The following is an 18,867-nucleotide window of genomic DNA, read 5'->3' as shown; positions in this document are numbered from 1 at the left end:
AATAGTAGTATATCAATAATAATGTTTCAGTAAAAAGAAAAAAAATGCTCGAAAAAGAAGGCAAAACATGGTTGACAGTAATTCCAGTTCCGAAAAGGAGGCAAAACTTGTTTAACAGTGATTTCTACGAAATATAATGACAACACACTAAAAAATACATTTATTTTAAAATGATAATTTCTAATTCTTGTATAAAAAAATACTTGAAATAAAGACAAATAAAACAAATCTCCATATATCTTGGATCAAATCAACTGATAAGACTATCCACGTATCTTGGATTACGTAACTTTTTTCTATATATTTTTTTCTTTTATTTAAAATATCTCTTTTTCTTCTTATTTTTTTTAATTAAACTTTTGTATTTTAGAAATTGTATTACTTACAACAAATCTAAAAATCTATCAGTATTTGACATAAAAAATATACTGTCGTTACATTTAAATTAGATTTTAATTTTATATTTGTAAGTACGAGTTCTGAATTTCTCAGTAAAACAAATTTAAAGTTTAGTAAGTATTTTTCTTATGTTTTTCCGTGTGTGTGTAGAATTGCTTATGTACTAATTGTGGCTCCATAAACAAAAATTCTTTGTCGATTTGAAGTTCTGGTCAAGTATCCAGATTGCATTTTGCTCAATCTTTACTTCTTTGTTTCTTGAGATCTTCATGGCAGAGATCAATAATAATGTTTAAGTGAAGAAAAAAGAGAATACACGAAAAAGAAGGCAAAACTTGTTTAACAGTGGTTTCTACGAAATATAATGACAAAGTAAAAAAAATATTTATTTTAAAATAATAATTTCTAATTTTCTGTATAAAATAATACTTGAAATAAAGACAAATAAAACAAATCTCCATATATCTTGGATCAAATCAACTGATAAGACTCTCCACATATCTTGGATTACGTAACTTTTTCTATATATTTTTCTTCTTACTAAAATATATCTTTCTTTTTTTATTAAACATTTTGTATTTTAGAATTTGTATTACTTGTTAAAACAAATCTATCAGTATTTAACATTTAAAATATATAGTCGTTAAAGTATTTTTCCTATGTTTTGTGTGTGTGTGTGTAGAATTGCTTATTAATTGTAACTCCATAAATAAATAAAAAAACCTTTGTCGATTTGAAGTTCTGATGAAGAGAACTAAAACTCGTGTGTGCGTGTGTGTGTGTGTAGAATTGCTTTTTGATGTAACTCCAGATTGAAAGTTCAAGGAAAAAAAAAGCATGGCTTACATCGAACCCATACATCAAAATTGAATCACAAAAATTGTATGGTTTGCTTAAGAAATCAATAAACTTTTATGCTTTTTACAACATTCATATCTGAAATCAGTAGTTTGCCTACTATAAAATCGTTTATAATTACATTTTCACATTAACTATCATTTATAAATACAAAATTTCTCAACATTTTGAAACTTGGTGAGAAGTAGCTAATAATTCGGTAAATTTATTTTTTAGTTGATAAGTGGGAAAAGCTGGATAACGAAATTGCAAAATTGATGGATATAGAAATCAAGATAAAAACAAGAAGATGGATAAACAATATATATTCTCAAGCGGCAAAATAGAAATCGAGTGCGATATGATCAAGTTCCGACAGGGGTTTGAGTCAAGAACCGTCTTTCCCGCTCTTGTTCACTCTCCTATATAAATGCCTCTTCCTACTGGCACAAGCTCTTCACCACTACTCTTATTCTTCACTTAGTTCCCCTATCGATATCATGAATTTCAACTACTACCATCAAGGTAGCAACGAGTTTTGGTCCTCATTTTCCCAATCCTTCGCTGTTCCAGACCCTAGAGATGAGTTCTATCCTGGGATAATAAGCCCGATAACGGCGATGCCTATATCGATGGACGTTGATGTGCCAGCTGAGCCATGGAAGGTCCTTGAAGACGGTGATAAGGATGTTGGACTGTGGAATAATGCTGCAGCCGAAGTTGATGCTTACAAGAATGATGAGCTGCTTGAAGCCATAATTGCTTGGAAACCGATGGAGGAGGTAGTTGTGTAGTTGGTTTTCTTAGATGTATTTATATATACATAAGTTATGTCGTCTTAATACGTTGTCTTATTTAGGGTAAGGAGAAGGAGAAGGAGAAGGAGAAGGAGAAGGAGAAGGAGAAGGAGAAGGAGAAGGAGAAGGAGAAGGAGAAGGGGAAGGGGAAGGAGAAAGAGAAGGGGAAGGGGAAGGAGAAGGAAGATGTTGCTGTAGAAAAAACGATGACTCTTAGTAAGAGACGACGTGGTAATACTGAAGGTCGTAATTTGACCGAGAAGGTGAGGACACTCCTTTGTTTGTTTAATGCGTGGCTCCCAAGGAAAGTTGTTCAATCTTTTGTCATTTTGATTTCATAATGCAGAGGAGACGCACTGATATAAATGCCAAAATTAAAACGCTCAAGGAACTGACACGCTGTACTGAAAAGGTTCACACCAATTTTTTTGCCTCTATTCTTTTTCATATAATTAATTATTGATACAAACACAAATTAATACATGTGTTTATATACATAATATAAGAATAAATTTCTTATCTCATAATGTGTGTTTGAAAACTTAAAATATGTCTAATAACTTGTAAGAACAATCACTAATTAATAAAAAAAGATAAACAACACAAAGTTAATTCTTATATATATGTTAGCTAGCATGGTACTAATACAACTTTACTATTTGTTATTCGCATGCATTAATTTGTAGAAAGACTTGGTCTCGAGCCTTGACTGTATCATCAGTAACATAACGGAGATGAAACAATACGTAGAAGTAAGTAATCTTAATCGTTACCTTTTTTTTTCTCTCAAGAAGACATGCATGTATATATAGGGTTTAATCTATGTTTTCTGATTTTTAAAAGAAAAATTATTTGTTACTTTATATGGTTTCATTCAATTAAAACAAAAAATAGTATAAGAAAATATACCATTTTTAACCAAATAATTAAGTTTTGTTTTTCTTATTTATAAGAAAGGTTTTTTTTTGGGCAAATAAGAAAGTTAAATGATGTTTTGGTTTAGTTCAGTTTATCATATGTGTGTATTCTTTGCGAAACAGAAAAACAAAAACGTATTGTCATTCTTTGACGTGCTGGATTAGACAAAAGCAGCGATAATAAAACCATTTCTCATTACAACTTTAACAATGCAGGGTTTTTACTACCCCCCTCCCATGGTGCCGCCAACGGGCATGGGGATGGATTATCGACCGGGACCATGGATGTACCCTTATAATTATGTCCACCCACAATACATGATGCCTTATAATTATAACCCCTATGTATACGGACAAGCTACCGGCTATGGCAACGAAATGGTACCTGCAGCTGCAGTTCCCACTAATCAGGTTAAAATTTGATTTTCTTCTTCATGCATGTCTTAAATTTTTGTGATTATTGTTGTTAAGCTGTTGCTTAATTTATTGATTAATTTTTTTTTTTTAATGAAAAATTTACAGGGAGTCAACTATGAACCAGAGACGGCAAACCCTATGTAATAATAAGAGCGGTTCATGTCTAAGTATTAAAAGACAATAATTATAGTATTAGGTGAACATTATGGTCACAATCAAGTAACTGTAAAACTTTAACTATTGGTTTTTTTAACCAAAAACTCTAAATATATTATTTTTGGCTAAATTTCTTATTTTTTAATACTATAGACAAACTCAATAAACTAGGTTTTTTCTTTATATTTGAGCAAAAAAATGTAGTTATTCATGTTGTAGAATTCATTTCTCTTAAATAAATATTTAATATATTACATTAAATGATATTGGAAAACTGTTGTTGGCCACATTAAATATAGCAATAAAAAATCATTATCAGTTCAAAGAACTCCAAATCGGTCAGATGAAAGACATCTTGGCCAAATATTATTATATTGCGATGCATCACTTAAGATATATCCCCTTCACATTGAAGTAACTAGACGGTCTTATGATTTTGGGTAATAATGGCGAAGCTATTCGAGAGTTCAAAATATATGATCAGGAAATGTTAATATGAAAGATTTTGGTGGCTGAAAATATCTGTGAGAACTCGACAAATATATACTTAAAAATACGCCCTAGCTAGATATATATACATATCAGAAGCTACAGCTTGCTAAGTGTTAATCCGGTCAGTTTTGTTCTTGACCTTGCATGTCTTGCGGCCCGTGCATGCATGTTGTTGATAGACGGCAAGTTTGTCTCGTTGTTAACCAAAAAAAAGAAGAACAAAAAAATTAAATTCGGAAATATGTAATTTATGTTCAAGCATATACTAGATGTACAGTACAGTTCTCTTTTGTTTTTATGTTTTGGTCTCATCTTTATGTATTATATATATTCATCAAGTTCCCTAGCTAAATATAGTAGCATTAAGAATTATGATTGTATATCTACATTGGATCCAGGATTCCGAAATTTCCAACTACATTACTTTTCATTCTTAGTCAATTTATTGCAACGATAGCTAACAAATTAAGATAGTATTAAAAAAAAAAAAAAAAAAAAAAAAAAAAAAAAAAAAGACGCTAAAAATTAAGGAGTGCCGTTCATGAACAAGAACGACACTATTTGTTCCACTGTCGTTTTCAATTTGGTGCTTAGAATTTCAAGAAAGAGTGAGAAAACATATGGAATAAAAAACAACAACAAAATAAACGTCTTCTTCTGTCTAGTTGACGTGTGTAAATATTGTTCACAAAACCATATAGCAAAATATAATAAACGGAAGAGTAAATAATATTTTTAGATAAACCCATAGGACGAAGCAAAATCATATGTTTTCTTCCCGCTTAGTTGAGGCAACTTTCAAAAGCAGCTAACTTCTTCTTCGATCTCTCCCCCCCCCCCCCCCCCCCCCCCCCCACTATATATATAGCTTGTGGCTTCTCGTTCAGTCTCACACAAACTCAAAAAACAAATCTTACTATAATCAATCAGCAATGGAGGGAAACAACCGGAAGGATGAGGGTACTTATGAAGAAGAAGAAGTATGTTCGTTTCCTAAAATTGTTAATGCGGTTTGTTCAAACGATCGTACTCGTCGTGAACAAAACCCTTTGCAACAGAAACTTGGTGCCCACCCGAGTTCAATGCCTAACGATGTTACCATGAACAGTGATCATGGTGAGAAAGTCGACGAGAATCTGCCAGACGAGGAGAGTAACCGTACGGCTAAACTGCAACGTCATGTCCTGAATCATCGTATGGTGAAGGAGAGGGTACATGATGACCATATGATCTTTTCTGCTTCGCTTACGTGATTCCCAAGCTAAATAATGTTTTTTCTTTTTCTTAACTATGCAGAAAAGACGACAAAGTTTTAAAGAAAAAGTCGAGATATTGCAGAGCATGATGCCTATGCCCCCAAAGGTCAACTTCTTTACTTAATACATATGCAAGAGTCGAATATAATGTCAAGTTTGATATATCTGAGCTAGTTTCTTGTGTGTTTGTTTGTCTACAGTCGGACACTGCCGGAAAGCTTGATAATGTCATCGACTACTTACAAAGTTTGCAATATCAAATAGATGTAAGCTATAGATATATCCAATTATTATTACGTGTACCCATAAAGTATGGAACTAACACAAGTCTTATGTGTTATGTGGTCTAGTTAATGAATACGGCATACGCAGCAGGTGCTAATTCGGGTTACATGTTACCATATTATGGAGCTCAACCACCATCTATGTCTCCATGGGGCTATTATCCACCACCGATACCAATGATGCCTCAGCAAGTTATGCGCAATATCCCACAAATTGGCCAGGTTTGATCCAAAATATTCCAACTTCTTTTTTTTTTTTTATAACTTATATCTGATTTCAACAGATTCTTAATTTTGCCATCAATCCACATCATAGGGAAATAACAACGTGGCGCAGCCTGCTCGAACTAAACCTCCGCCTGGTCAAACTAAACCTTCGCCTGATCAAGCTAAACCTTAATATAAGAGCTTTGGCTTTGTGGCGTGTTATGATCATCGGGATGTAGAATCGTTTCTTTATATATAAATATATATATAGAAAGTGTCGTTGGGAACTAAGATGTATACGTAGTTTTACAATAAGGGTTAAGTTGATGCCCACAATATGTGAAAACACTTTCATCTGTTCTGTTATGGTTGAGCATCGTTCCTCTGTTATGTTCTGTTTTGCTCAACCTTTTTATCTTTTTTTTTACTGTATGTAAGATAAATAAACATGAAAAATATATAAAATATACGTGTGGTGGCACGGTTGTATTGGATCCTAAGTTCGATTTAACTATGGACAAGCCCTGCGCTCGGACCACTTGATCTTTTAAAATTTGGCTCATGTGTTGTAATCTGTGGTGGACTAGCATAAAAATCACCCTGTTATTAGTCGATCACTTCGATGCAAGAATACTCAATGCTACAAAGGAAAACACAATACTAATTCTGTCCTTGAATTATTGAAAGCCAATTAGACCAACACATTGTTGCATTCAAGAAGGAGAAAACATTCACAGCCTCCACATTATCTACATACTTTTAAATTTTTTTGTTAACGCAAGAAGACAACATGGTTAATCTTCAAATATTACTAAAGTGAACGAAAAGATGTCTCTCTCCCTTTTAACCTCCACAACCACCACCGCAGCCTGCCGCACACGCAGAGCCATTGACGTCTTCAGTAGTGTGAGGTTTAGAAGCTCCGTCGCTACATGAGAAAATCACGGTTGCTATGATGGAGAAAGCCACAAATGCTGCCCAAATGTAGAGTAAGATAAAGGCCCCTTCGCCTTTACCAGCCTTGACATCCGCGAGTTCTCCTCTCACCATCTTAAGAGTTTATGTGCATCATTCTCAAGCAATTTTTGGCTAGTTGATAAAGAGAGTTGTAATTGGCATATGTTTCAAATGAGTGCTTTTGCGTTTTCGAGTCAGAAGTCACCCAAGAAAAAAAGATGCGACGACTCTTTTCTTTACACTGCCCTTTGGTTTAACTCTAGGGTCACACTAATTTACCAACTGTGTGCGCGGCAATTCGTCAGATCTCACCACTTAAATTAGTTTTCTTACCATTTACAATATTCTTATTGTTATCCATAAGAGGGAATTTGTACAATGATCATAAAGTAGAACAAAATTAAAAAAAAAAAAAAAAAAAAAGTAGCACTATAGATGGCTTTCTAGATGTATGGATCCATATACGAAATATTATTAGAGACCGCTTTCTAGGACCCCAATACATATAACAATTTGAAAATACAAAAAGACAAAGTTCTTAAGATGTATTTGGAACTGAAAGACTTTCTTTAAGTTATTTTTTTTTTGTCATCTTAAGTTAAATTATATATGCATATTATTAATTAAATACAACAAGAATTTTCACAGAAAAAATAAAACATGCATGGATTGTAGAAATTTCCAGTTAAATATTAGGTTGTATAACTAATTTACTAACGCATTGGAAATTGAAAACACATGTCGGAATCGAGACAAGGAAAATAGATATGTGTAGACGAGTGTCGAAAACCTAATCAAGCTTCGTTGCAGCCTTGCAGGTTTTTTTAAGGACTTAGAAAAAACCTCGATTGCTCAAAAAAAATATATGTAAATAACAAAGATGGTTTTACCGAAATTATACAATAACCGAAAAAGAAAACGCAAAGCAAAAAAGTAAATATATACCCGCAGGGGCGGATCTAGGGTCTAAGTGGGTGGGGCACGTGCCCCAGACTACTTTTTAAACATTAACCATTAACATTATTTTAGGTTGATCCTTTAGTTCATTTGGTAAATAGGCCCCTATGTGACATTAAATGGTCGTGAGTTCAAATCTCCTTTCCCCCTTTGTACTATTTATTTTTCTCTTTTTTTTGGGTTAATTTTATACTTGTTCTATATCTTTGTTACCAATGCATTTGGGATCTTCTTTATTCTATTTAATTATCTTTCTTTAACAAAATTAAATGCTTTTATTTTTATTTAATTTTCCTATTTCCAGTTTATTTTTTAAAAAGTTAATTCGTATTTTTTGATGTATAATATACATATATATTAATTGAAAATTGATGGTAAAACCAGTTAATTAGTAACACTAAAATTTATTATAATTTTTAAATTAATTTGTTATTTCAGGGTTTAATTTGTGTGATATGGTTAGATAAGTAATTTTAATTATTTTTTATAGTCAATAGTAAGTTTGTAATTGTGCATTTGTCTACTTATTTTTTTAAAAAATATTTTTCTTTACCAGTAGAAAAATACTTATAAATTTTTGGTTCATTAAAGATGCTTAATATGTTTTCAAATTATCAGAAATATATATTATATTTATTATGTTTTATTATATAATTTTAATATTTTTATTATATATCATTTGTGCCCTATACAATATATTTTTCTAGATCCGCCACTGTATACCGGTCTTTAAACTAATGGGGATAGCCAAGCAAAGAAAAACAAATTAAGGGGGGTTTTATATATTTTTTATAAAAATGAAGGAAATTTTAAAACATTAAAATAGTGGGGAGCCTATTTTGCAGTTAGAAAATGTTTGGGGACATTTTTATACATGTAATGTGCTAAAATAATTTTGGGGTCCTAAAGTTCTGAAACCGAGTAAAATATGACTTTTTAGAAACATTAATAATGAAATTAAATTTGGGCTTAAAAAAAATACAGGTGAAATGGTTCAGTCATGACCGTATTTATGTGATTTATGGTTATGGCGTTTTGATTAATATGGTCTTTGAGGTCAGAACCATTTCATTTGTGCCACACGACTTTACTTGCAGCACGATAGAACCTCGTCGATAAATTTTGCATTCATAATCTACAAAAAGAAACATTAGTTTTTCAATCGATCATTATACCAAGAGGCTTCCATGTGTTTTAAACATTTTAAAACGTTGTGAAAATTCATTTGCTTATTTTTTTTCTCTTCTAACCCAAAAAAAAGTAGTATCTTGGACTTTAAATCATATACAAAATTGTGATAGACAGAATAATAGCTTTCTAAGAGATTGTCTTCATCGTGCATAACTGAATAACAAATGAAATCTTTTTCTAATCACATCGAGTCACCTTTCCATAGTATACGAAAATATAAATGAACTATACACAATGAATCATGGATTCCTGATGAACAATCATGATTACATAATATAATATATATTTTTAATATGTAGCAACATATACAGATTCAAATGATTGCTATACACAAAGTTTTTACATAGTCTTCCTACTTTTAGTGTGAGCTTTAGGAATCTTGTTAATGACTTTGGAGTTGAAGTTGTTTAAGAGCTTCTTCATGTCCCTCCCGCTTTTACTTGCTGCGTAAGTCAGTTCTTCTTCGTATAGCTCATACAACATTGGTACCGTCTCCAAACCCACAAATACTTTAGCAAAACACCACACATACACACACACACGAAAATGTAATTATTAAACTTAAATAAGAAAGGCAAATAAACATTTTTGTTAAATAATTGTCTTAAAATTTTGTTAGATAAAAGCATTAAGTCTCACCAATGTATAACAGAGTTAAAGAGCTGAAATAGTTTCCAACTACTGATAATATCCATAGTGAAACAACGGCCTGAAATAGAAATGAAACACAAGACTTAAAATCCAAACATCGGTACAAAGTTAAATTTTGTATATTGATTTTACCAGAAAAAGGAGCCTGAAGTCTTTGCCACTTGAGATATCATACAAATTGATGATGAACCAGTTTATCTTGGTGAACAAGAATCTCCAAGTCGATTCCGAAACCTTTAGATCATTGATACTTGGAGGTTTTCTGCGGGAAAATGGCGCTTGTGAGAGCTTGGTTGATTCATATAATAAGAAGTGTCAAGAAGTAGTGTATATGTTATTTTTACCTCTGGATTAGTTGTGAGGAGCCAATGTAAGACCAAATGAGGAAGATGAAAATGGAGATCAAGAGGATCTGGCAGAGGAATGTTATGAAAGGATACTCAACCACTTCGAACAAGAACCATATCAATGTGAATACCGCTAAGATTGTTCCTGATTCTTTCTTGTTCTTCCAGAACATTATATCAGCAACTACAGTATTCCAAGATAAAATCATTCAAAAAAAGAAGATTAAAGAACATAAATTAATGCAAAAGGGAGAAAAATAAAATGTATGTTACGGCGTCCTCCTCCTAGATTGTGGTACAAAGATCTTCGCCTTCTTGATGAAGAAGCTCTATGTTCATCCATTACATAACCATAAACAGCCATACTTGTGTGTTGGTTCGGATTTTGAAACAACTGTAGCCTTTTTTGTGAGCTAAGGTCTAATATTCAAGGTTTATTATATAGTTACGAACTCTTAGGATGAGAAATGTTTTGTTCTTGGATTCGTAAAGAAGAAAGCAATTTTGAGAAAAGGGAAAGGTATGGCTTTAGCATATTGCAAAAATTCACCCTTTCATTATTACTATATGAATAATTTTATATTTTTATACCTTTGTAGAGAATCGTTCATAACTTGAGCTAATGATCAAAAATGTATTCCAAAAAGTTGTCAACATTTTTTTGATCATAGTTCTTTGGTAAACCCTTTTCCATGCTAGTAAGTATATTCCAAGTTGAGGCTAAGAATCTTCGGAGTGCAATAATTGGGCCTCTCCATGGCCCAGTCATTATGGGACCAAGTTATTATTCTTGTTTAAGCCCAGATCTAGTGAAGCATGTGGGATAAGGGGGTTTGTTTATGGTCAATTCTGACCAGGACCAGGCTTGACCCTGACTTTATGTGAGGACACGACACGAGTCGAGCCAAACGGAGCCAGCTCACGGATGACAAAACATCTCAAGCAATGATGACTGAGCCAATCCAATTTTGTTATAAGACACACATAACATAAGCCAACATTACCAATCTTACATTGAGAACATAAGTTTTATATGAACAATTAACAAACAACTATTTTATAGTTTACCCCGACTTTAAAAGCATAGCCATCATAACCAAACACAGAAACTGGTTTAGACCTTGTTGAAATCGGGGTTCTGTTGCTTTGGAGCATCTGTAGGACTAGTCATACCAATGTTAATGCCATCGTTCTGATGCTTCTCCCATCCACCAGTATCAGCCTTAGAATGAGCCAAGTAGTAAAGAATGGTTGCAATCAAAGACATGAGAGTGAAAGCAGCTCCAGCAGCAAAGACCCCAACTGGTAAGACAGCACACGAAATCTCTTTCCCTTGGTAGATGCCTTTACTTTTGGTGTGGTACATGTTCCTTGCTGATCCAGCCAACAAGCACGCCTCAGCTCCTAAAAAGCTTACCCTGAAGTTTACACAAATACAGACGCGTAAGACAAAACTACTCAAACATAGAGATGAACTAACTAGTCATTATTGTTATAAGGCAGTTTCTTTTCCTATAGAATCCACATAGTTTGGTAAGATCACAAAATGTACATACAACCGAACAATCCCATATCTTGTCGGTTGTAGCAAGTACACACATAGTAGGATATTCAATTACAACGATGAACATGCCTACCACTATCATTGCCTTGGGATAGAGATATCTACAACTCACAAGTAAGAGTTTGCCAGAAAGTGACTTTTAAAATCATGATTCCTCACATTAACCTACTAATCTGCAAGTGTATGTACTTTCAACTTCACAATACCAAAAAAAGGAGTTGGAAAAATCATTCCTTTTCACTTCAAGTCGAAACCCATAAACATAAACAATCAAATCACAAATCCTCTTAGCTCAAAAGAGACAAAAATTACTCCAATTTCAATCAAACTCAATAAGCCCTAACTAGAAAGATTCAATAAGAGAAGTAAAGGATTGAACTTTACCAAGAGACAACGAAGAAGACAATAGCCCAGACAGTGTAAGAAGTACCAGTAACAAGACCCTTCCCGAAACAGAGACACTTAGTCACGCCGTTAACCACCGCTTGACTAACAAGAAGCAACCCAAACGCCGACATACCGTACACCGTCGACGCCTCAGTTCCGTACTTACAAAAAGTCTTCTCATCGTACTGGTCCGGTACCGCCACAGCCTTCCAAAAAAAACCAAACAAGAAAGATCGATTAAAGCGAACACAAATCGAAAGACAAAAATTAGTAAGACAGGAGAGAGATGTAAAGTGGGTACGGTGCTACGGCGACGCTCGGCGCCGAAAGCGAAGACGAAAGCGAGGAGGTGAAGAGCAATGACGACGGCGAGAATAGAAACGGAAACCGCCATTGATTTTGGTTCGTTCTCTGCTTCCTCTTCACTCTTATTACTCTTTTGTCTTTATCTTTATTAGAGAGCTTTGTTTTTTTGGTCAAGTGAGAACTGAGAAGAGACGTTAAAGTGTCCTTATAACACTAGTATTTTTTTTTCTTTTTTCTTTTGGGTTAGACGTAAATGTCAAAGTGTCTACATCTAATCATTTTCTAGTTTCTTTAGTTTCTCAATGTGCTTTACAAAATGTTTTGTGGAGAATTTTTTTGGAGAGAATTGAATTTGAGAGTAGAAAAGATAAGTAACTAAAATTATTCCAAAGACTATTTTGATCATGGGTTAGTGAAATATTCTCAAGGTCACTTATCTCTTGTTCACTGGAATAATTTTTGCAAGATTTGATGAAGTGATGAGTGATGGTGCGGACCGGATTAAAGTTGACCTAGTTAGCATTTTAGTTACCATTTAACAAATCAACTTAATATGCGCATTTTGCACTATAAATTTCATGATCTATCAATTTTGAAGTATGTTTGGCAATCTATATTTTAGTTATAATAAATTACAAAGTTAATGATTAAAAAAAATTCACAAAATATTAATTAAAATATGGCTATAAAATCTCAAACAAAATCAATTCCTAAAATATCTCTATAAGTTAATTCCTAATTTACCTTAATTAATTTCAGTTTATATTTTTATAATCTTTACATTAAACATAACATCCCTAAAATATATCTACAATAACTTTTTGTTTTTCTTCAAAACTAAAATATCTCAATGTTTTCTAAAAAATAAAGAATCTAATATTCTACAAAATCTGATGCAGATTAAAATTAAAATTTTGACTTCAAAATATTATAATTAAGAAAATGAAACTGAATTTATTTTCTACACTAGCAAACAAAAAAATTAGTAACTTTGGTAATCAAATGAATATAAGTTATGTCACTTGGGTTATATCTAAAAAAATACTTAAAAGTAATATAATTTTAATACTAAACTAGAAAACGATAAAAAGATAATATATATGTAAAAGTAAAAATTATCTCGTGGTGCACCACGAGTTAAATCCTAGTTGGTATAACTTTTTTGGTGTACTTTTTACAAGCTCCTTACCAAGTGCATACCAATAGTTAGAGGGGGGTATTCAACTATTTTTTTAGAAGATTCTATAATATTCTTAAAATCACTTGTTATTCAATTGACGAATTTAAAAAATCTATTAAAATCTAATGTTATTCAACTTGGATTTATGTAAAATAATTTAAAACAATTTAAAATATCTTGTTATTCAATCAAGTATTTATACAACTTACTTGAAATATACTGTTATTCAAAATATCACAATTTTAAAAAAATTGAGGTTTTGTGGGATAGGTCTTCTTAGGGAGAGATATAAATCCGATACAGAAGCTTACCAAAAGCTCGGAGAACGGTGAATCACAAGCTAGAAGGTGAAAGAGATAAGAATATCACCTCAGAGCAAAGGATTCGGCGGTGGTCGATGATGAGTTAACAGAGAGAAAGGTGTAAGAAAATATTATTATTCGATTAACGTTCATGTGCGGTTGTATGTCTTACATATATAATAAAAAAGCAAATCCAGTTTACATAGATACCGGTTAATTAGGGAAAACGAAATACTAAACCAAAGTAATAGTAAAACCAAATAAAGAATAAAACAGAGGAGAAGAGATGCTTGAGAGACGTCTCTCAAGAGACGTCTCTTGAGAGACGTGTGATTCCTATCACAATACTCCCCTCTTCAAAGAATTCTTGTCCTCAAGAATCAAATGCAGGGTATTTGCTAACAAAATCCTGATAATATTCCCATGTAGCTTGATCTCGAGATTTTCCTTTCCACTGAACAAGAATCTTAGTGACTGCTTTGTTGTGCCGCTGTACGGTTTTACGGTCAAGAATGAATTCAGGTTCCTTTGCAACACCCACGTCCATCATAAATTGAGGCAAGGAAGGAGCATATGTAGGAGGGTTAGGACAAAGTTTCAGCTGACTAACATGAAACACATCATGTATGGTGGTTCCACGTGGTAGAGAAAGTTTGTAAACAACATTTCCTACACGGTCAATCACACGAAAAGGGCCATCGAAGCGAGGTGAGAGCTTGTGAGGTACCTGCTTGGTTTTGAGAGAATTCTGTCGGTATGGTTGGAGTTTGAGATAGACATGATCTCCGATAGTGAATTCCCTAAATGACCGACGAGAATCTGTTTGTTGTTTCATTCCGTTTTGTGCTCTGAGTATGTGAAACTTTAGCATGTTAATTATTTCTTCCCTTTGTTGAAGGTTCCGATCAACGACGGCAGAAGAACTTTCGCCTGGCAAGTAAGGCAAGTGCACTGGAGGTGGCTGGCCGTAGATAACCTCAAAAGGAGAGCAGCGAATAGCACTGTGATATGTAGTGTTGTACCACCACTCAGCTAAAGGTAACCATTTGCTCCAAGTATGTGGGGCATCATCAGTCATACATCGTAAATAAGTTTCCAAAGTCTTAGTAGTTACCTCGGTTTGACCATCCGTTTGTGGGTGATATGATGTAGAGAACTTTAAATCCACACCATGAACCCGAAACATCTCTTTCCAGACTTCAGTCAAAAAGGGGGGATCTCTGTCACTTACTATGTCTTTAGGCATACCATGGAGCTTGAATATGTTATCCAGATACAACTGAGCCACATCAACCGCTGTGTATGGGTGAGATAAGGCTAAAAAGTGAACATTCTTACTTAGCCTATCAATAACAACTAGAATACAGTGTTTGCCTGATGATGGTGGTAGTCCCTCGATAAAATCCAGGCTGATTGATTCCCAAACGCCAGTAGGGACCGGTAGAGGTTGCAGCAAACCCGGTTTGGCGGCTAAGTCATACTTATTCTTTTGACAAACAAAACAATTCCGCACGTAGTTCTGGACTTCCAAACTCATTTGTCGCCAGTAGAATAATGACTTCACTCTATGTAGTGTGGCGTCTCTGCCTGAATGACCCCCTATTGTTGAATCGTGTAACCATTTAAAAATGTGAAGCTTAACCTTGGTGTCATTACCAACTACCAATTTTCCTTTTCTTCGGAGTTCATCATTAGTATAAGTAAACGTAGGGTGAGAGGCCTTGTCAGATTAAAGCTCAGATATAATTTTCTGCAAGTGAGGATCAATTTGCCATAACAACTTGAGAGAGTTGTAGAATCCATGATGAGCTTGAGAAAGGGTGATATGGAGAATTTGAGACACTGAAACCCTTGAGAGTACATCAGCTGCACAATTTTCCTTTCCCTGCTTATATTCGATCTCATATGTGTACCCCATAAGCTTAGACAACCACATTTGTTGAAAGGGAGTTGTTACCTTCTGTTCCAAGAGAAATTTCAAGCTTTTCTGATCTGTCTTAATAATGAATGGTCGGTGGGCAAGATAGGCACTCCACGTTTGTACAGCGTGCACCACTGCCATCAATTCTTTCTCATAAACAGATAGGGATTGATGTTTAGGACCCAATGTTCTACTAATGTACCCAATTGGGTGTCTATCCTGCATCAAAACGACACCAATTCCAGAGTTAGAAGCATCTATCTCTATCACAAATAACTTGTTAAAGTCAGGGAGAGCTAGAACGGGAGACGAGGTGAGGGCTGCCTTTAGTGCTATAAAGGCTTGTGTAGCATCTGAACCCCATAAAAATCCGTCCTTCTTAAGCAGAGTGGTGAGTGGGCGAGCAACAACACTATAGCCCTTGATAAACCGTCTGTAGTAATTGGCTAGTCCTAAGAAACTCCGCAGCTGCTTTTGAGTCGAGGGTATAGGCCACTGTTCAATTGCCTTGATCTTGCTAGGATCAGTGCTCACACCATCTGCACATATAAAATGGCCCAAATATTCGATAATGGTTGCTCCAAAAGTACATTTGGAAGGTTTAAGATACATTTGTTGTTCGCGGAGTATGGTGAAAACCATGTTCAAGTGCTGGAGATGCTCTTCCCACGTATGACTGTACACGAGAATGTCATCAAAGAAGACAAGTAAACATTTTCTGGCAATACTCTGAAATACATGATTCATGAGGCTTTGAAATGTGCAAGGAGCATTTGTAAGACCAAACGACATCACCAAATACTCATAGTGTCCAGAGTGTGTATTGAAAGCTGTCTTATATACGTCGGATGGTGACATTCTGATTTGATGGAATCCAGCCCTGAGATCCAACTTGGAGAAATATTTTGATCCACCTAACTCATCTAATAAATCTTCAAGCAATGGTATAGGATACTTATCTTTAATTGTCTGCTTATTGAGGCCTCTATAATCCACACATAATCTCCAAGAGCCATCTTTTTTCTTAACAAGCACAACGGGAGAGGCATACGGACTAGAGCTGTACTGAATAATCCCTTGTTGCAGCATATCCTTAACCATAGTATCAATCACATCTTTCTGTAGTGAGGAGTATCTGTAAGGTCGTTGATTCACAGGATTGGCTCCAACGACAAGGGGAATCTGGTGATCAAATCCTTCTCTAAAAGGAGGAAGTTCAGTAGGCTCCGCAAACAAGTCTGCATAAGATGTTAACAGAGGCTGCAAAGAGGTTAAGTGTACAGAATCAGTTCTTGTGGCAGAGTTATAAGAGAACAAGGCGTCTGTTTGCAGAGATTTGGAGGGAGAATCTGAGTCGTCGATTTCTCTGAGCTGAAGCACTGCAATTTTTGGTTCTTGAAGCAACAACTGATTGAGACAACCACCGCTAATCAACTTACATCTGACTTTTCTAACACCACGCAAGATATGTCTAACGCCGTTGAAAGTGAACTCCATTCTCAGGTTCAAAAAGTCCCACAAGATAGGACCAAGAGTAACAAGCCACTGCACTCCTAACACCAAATCACAATAGTCGAGAGGTAGAGTTCTGATTTCTGTAGTAAAAGTGTAATTCTGCATAGACCATGTGAAATCACTGCACTTGAAACCAGTTTGTAAATTGTTCCTATTTGCTGCTGAGACAGAAATGGGCTTGATAATTTCCAGCAAACAACCCAAGTCTTTAGCTGCATTTAAATCCAAAAAGTTGTGTGTACTACCAGGATCTAGCAAAATATGAATCTTCTTCTTCCCATACTGACCAATGATCCGCATACAATTGAATGTGGTAGAGCCGCTCAGAGCATTCACAGATATAGTTGGTGTTTTATTAGGCCGATCTTCTATTACTTCGTATAGCATTAGCTCTGTAACTCCCTCTTCATCTGACATAATATCTTCTTCACCTTCCATGTAAAAAATTTGCTCTCTCTTATGTTTCAAATGATGTCCTGGAGAAAAAGGTTCATCACAAAACATACATAAGCCTTTGGCTCTCCTATCTTGCATCTCTTGGTAAGAGAATTTTCGGGCTGGTCTTTCAGAAGTTGTTCGTGGTGTGAAGGTTGGTTTGGGTGATGGGAGTATAGGAGCAGTGGTCAGATTGAGGGTGGGCTGGGGTTTGTAGTATGGGTTGAAAGAAACTCGATTTTGTTTGGATGGAAATTGGAGGAGGTAAGTTTCGTGTAATTTGGCAAGATGACATGCTTCCGAAACTGTTTGCACCTCGAACTGTCTCACATGTAAGGCTAGATGTGGAGTCATATTTGCCAAAAAGATGCTGAGCGCATATGACTTTGGTAGCGACAACCGTGTAAGAGCACATTCAAATTTATTTAAGTAAACATCCAAAGTATCACCAGCTTTGTTCAAGGTGACTAACGAAGACAATGGATCATCGTAAGGTTCACCAAAGCGACTATAGATGGCAACGATGTATGCTGGCCATAAAGGATAACCACCACATCATTCATGGATGTAATTGTGATGCCATTGCAAAGCATTCCCCTCGAGATAAAGAGATGCAAAACGAACTTTTTGCTCCGGAGGTGTGTTGTCAAGCATGAAAAATTGCTCACACCTATAAATCCAGTCATTGATCTTGGTGCCATCAAAGGTAGGGAAGCCAATTTTCGTCAGCCTCGAAGCCAGTCCATTAGGCAAAAAAGGTGTTGTCTCTTGCTCAAGTGGAGGTGTCGGGTTAAGATCGTGTGCATATTGGTTAAGACTGGGTGGGTCGGGTGTGTTTGGGTTTTGTGATGACGATATGGCTGAGGCGGATGGGTCTGATTCATGAGGTTGGTTAAACTAGGTCAACGTCTGTGATCTGGTCTTTAATCTGGTAGCATCTGCCATGATTTACGGTCCGAGGTTCGTTCTGCTCTGATACCAATGAGATAGGTCTTCTTAGGGAGAGATATAAATCTGATCCAGAAGCTTACCAAAAGCTCGGAGAATGGTGAATCACAAGCTAGAAGGTGAAAGAGATAAGAATATCACCTCGGAATAAAGGATTCAGTGGTGGTCGATGATGAGTTAACAGAGAGAAAGGTGTAAGAAAATATTATTATTCGATTAACGTTCATGTGCGGCTGTATGCCTTACATATATAATAAAAGTGCAAATCCGGTTTACGTAGATACCGGTTAATTAGGGAAAACAAAATACTAAACCAAAGTAATAGTAAAATCAAATAAAGAATAAAACAGAGGAGAAGAGATGCTTGAGAGATGTCCGAATGATTTTACAAAAACTTTTTTTTGTTTTTAATTAAAAAATACCATTTTTAAATCATACATCTGA

At 34.9% G+C, this 18,867-nt stretch overlaps 5 protein-coding genes and 1 pseudogene across 5 annotated transcripts; 2 read left to right on the top strand and 4 right to left on the bottom strand.

Annotated features, from left to right (window-relative positions):
• Positions 1 to 1,596: 1,596 nt before the first annotated feature.
• LOC109129618 (uncharacterized) lies at positions 1,597 to 2,496 on the top strand. Its single transcript, XM_019238087.2, has 3 exons — positions 1,597 to 2,018; positions 2,096 to 2,296; positions 2,380 to 2,496. Exons 1-3 carry the CDS (start codon positions 1,737 to 1,739, stop codon positions 2,494 to 2,496), a joined length of 600 nt encoding a protein of 199 aa, XP_019093632.2. The 5' UTR covers positions 1,597 to 1,736.
• Positions 2,497 to 4,912: 2,416 nt separating this feature from the next.
• On the top strand, positions 4,913 to 6,251 carry LOC104750642 (transcription factor bHLH109-like). Its single transcript, XM_010472466.3, has 5 exons — positions 4,913 to 5,226; positions 5,312 to 5,377; positions 5,472 to 5,537; positions 5,622 to 5,777; positions 5,872 to 6,251. The coding sequence occupies exons 1-5, from the start codon at positions 4,948 to 4,950 to the stop codon at positions 5,953 to 5,955; spliced, it is 651 nt and encodes a 216-aa protein (XP_010470768.1). The 5' UTR covers positions 4,913 to 4,947; the 3' UTR covers positions 5,956 to 6,251.
• A 162-nt stretch (positions 6,252 to 6,413) lies between these two features.
• On the bottom strand, positions 6,414 to 6,997 carry LOC104750641 (uncharacterized). Its single transcript, XM_010472465.3, has one exon. The coding sequence runs from the start codon at positions 6,810 to 6,812 to the stop codon at positions 6,606 to 6,608; it is 207 nt and encodes a 68-aa protein (XP_010470767.1). The 5' UTR covers positions 6,813 to 6,997; the 3' UTR covers positions 6,414 to 6,605.
• A 2,042-nt stretch (positions 6,998 to 9,039) lies between these two features.
• On the bottom strand, positions 9,040 to 10,418 carry LOC104750640 (reticulon-like protein B14). Its single transcript, XM_010472463.3, has 5 exons — positions 10,139 to 10,418; positions 9,863 to 10,049; positions 9,651 to 9,780; positions 9,507 to 9,576; positions 9,040 to 9,376 (listed from the first exon to the last, which is right to left on the bottom strand). Exons 1-5 carry the CDS (start codon positions 10,227 to 10,229, stop codon positions 9,207 to 9,209), a joined length of 648 nt encoding a protein of 215 aa, XP_010470765.1. The 5' UTR covers positions 10,230 to 10,418; the 3' UTR covers positions 9,040 to 9,206.
• A 400-nt stretch (positions 10,419 to 10,818) lies between these two features.
• On the bottom strand, positions 10,819 to 12,415 carry LOC104750638 (uncharacterized). The gene is made up of 3 exons (XM_010472462.3): positions 12,118 to 12,415; positions 11,814 to 12,022; positions 10,819 to 11,283 (listed from the first exon to the last, which is right to left on the bottom strand). The coding sequence occupies exons 1-3, from the start codon at positions 12,208 to 12,210 to the stop codon at positions 10,980 to 10,982; spliced, it is 606 nt and encodes a 201-aa protein (XP_010470764.1). The 5' UTR covers positions 12,211 to 12,415; the 3' UTR covers positions 10,819 to 10,979.
• Positions 12,416 to 15,333: 2,918 nt separating this feature from the next.
• Positions 15,334 to 18,863, bottom strand: LOC147925708 (uncharacterized; annotated as a pseudogene).
• Positions 18,864 to 18,867: the final 4 nt, after the last annotated feature.

The sequence above is a fragment of the Camelina sativa genome, chromosome 16 (genome assembly GCF_030686135.1).
Source record: "Camelina sativa cultivar CO46 ecotype springtype chromosome 16, ASM3068613v1".
Lineage (NCBI taxonomy): Eukaryota > Viridiplantae > Streptophyta > Magnoliopsida > Brassicales > Brassicaceae > Camelina > Camelina sativa.
Note: the sequence above shows the minus strand (reverse complement) of the source record. Positions and strands in the feature narration are given on the sequence as shown.

Coding starts and splice junctions, on each gene's coding strand:
- LOC109129618 (XM_019238087.2), top strand. CDS start 1,737: ATGAATTTCAACTACTACCATCAAGGTAGCAACGAGTTTTGGTCCTCA. Junction 2,019..2,095: donor CTTGGAAACCGATGGAGGAG/GTAGTTGTGTAG, acceptor TGTCTTATTTAG/GGTAAGGAGAAGGAGAAGGA. Junction 2,297..2,379: donor GTCGTAATTTGACCGAGAAG/GTGAGGACACTC, acceptor TTCATAATGCAG/AGGAGACGCACTGATATAAA.
- LOC104750642 (XM_010472466.3), top strand. CDS start 4,948: ATGGAGGGAAACAACCGGAAGGATGAGGGTACTTATGAAGAAGAAGAA. Junction 5,538..5,621: donor GTTTGCAATATCAAATAGAT/GTAAGCTATAGA, acceptor TATGTGGTCTAG/TTAATGAATACGGCATACGC. Junction 5,778..5,871: donor ATATCCCACAAATTGGCCAG/GTTTGATCCAAA, acceptor TCCACATCATAG/GGAAATAACAACGTGGCGCA.
- LOC104750641 (XM_010472465.3), bottom strand. CDS start 6,812: ATGGTGAGAGGAGAACTCGCGGATGTCAAGGCTGGTAAAGGCGAAGGG.
- LOC104750640 (XM_010472463.3), bottom strand. CDS start 10,229: ATGGCTGTTTATGGTTATGTAATGGATGAACATAGAGCTTCTTCATCA. Junction 9,781..9,862: donor TCCTCACAACTAATCCAGAG/GTAAAAATAACA, acceptor ATTTTCCCGCAG/AAAACCTCCAAGTATCAATG. Junction 9,577..9,650: donor ACTTCAGGCTCCTTTTTCTG/GTAAAATCAATA, acceptor TTTCTATTTCAG/GCCGTTGTTTCACTATGGAT.
- LOC104750638 (XM_010472462.3), bottom strand. CDS start 12,210: ATGGCGGTTTCCGTTTCTATTCTCGCCGTCGTCATTGCTCTTCACCTC. Junction 12,023..12,117: donor CCGAGCGTCGCCGTAGCACC/GTACCCACTTTA, acceptor TTTTTTTGGAAG/GCTGTGGCGGTACCGGACCA. Junction 11,284..11,813: donor GTCTTCTTCGTTGTCTCTTG/GTAAAGTTCAAT, acceptor TGTAAACTTCAG/GGTAAGCTTTTTAGGAGCTG.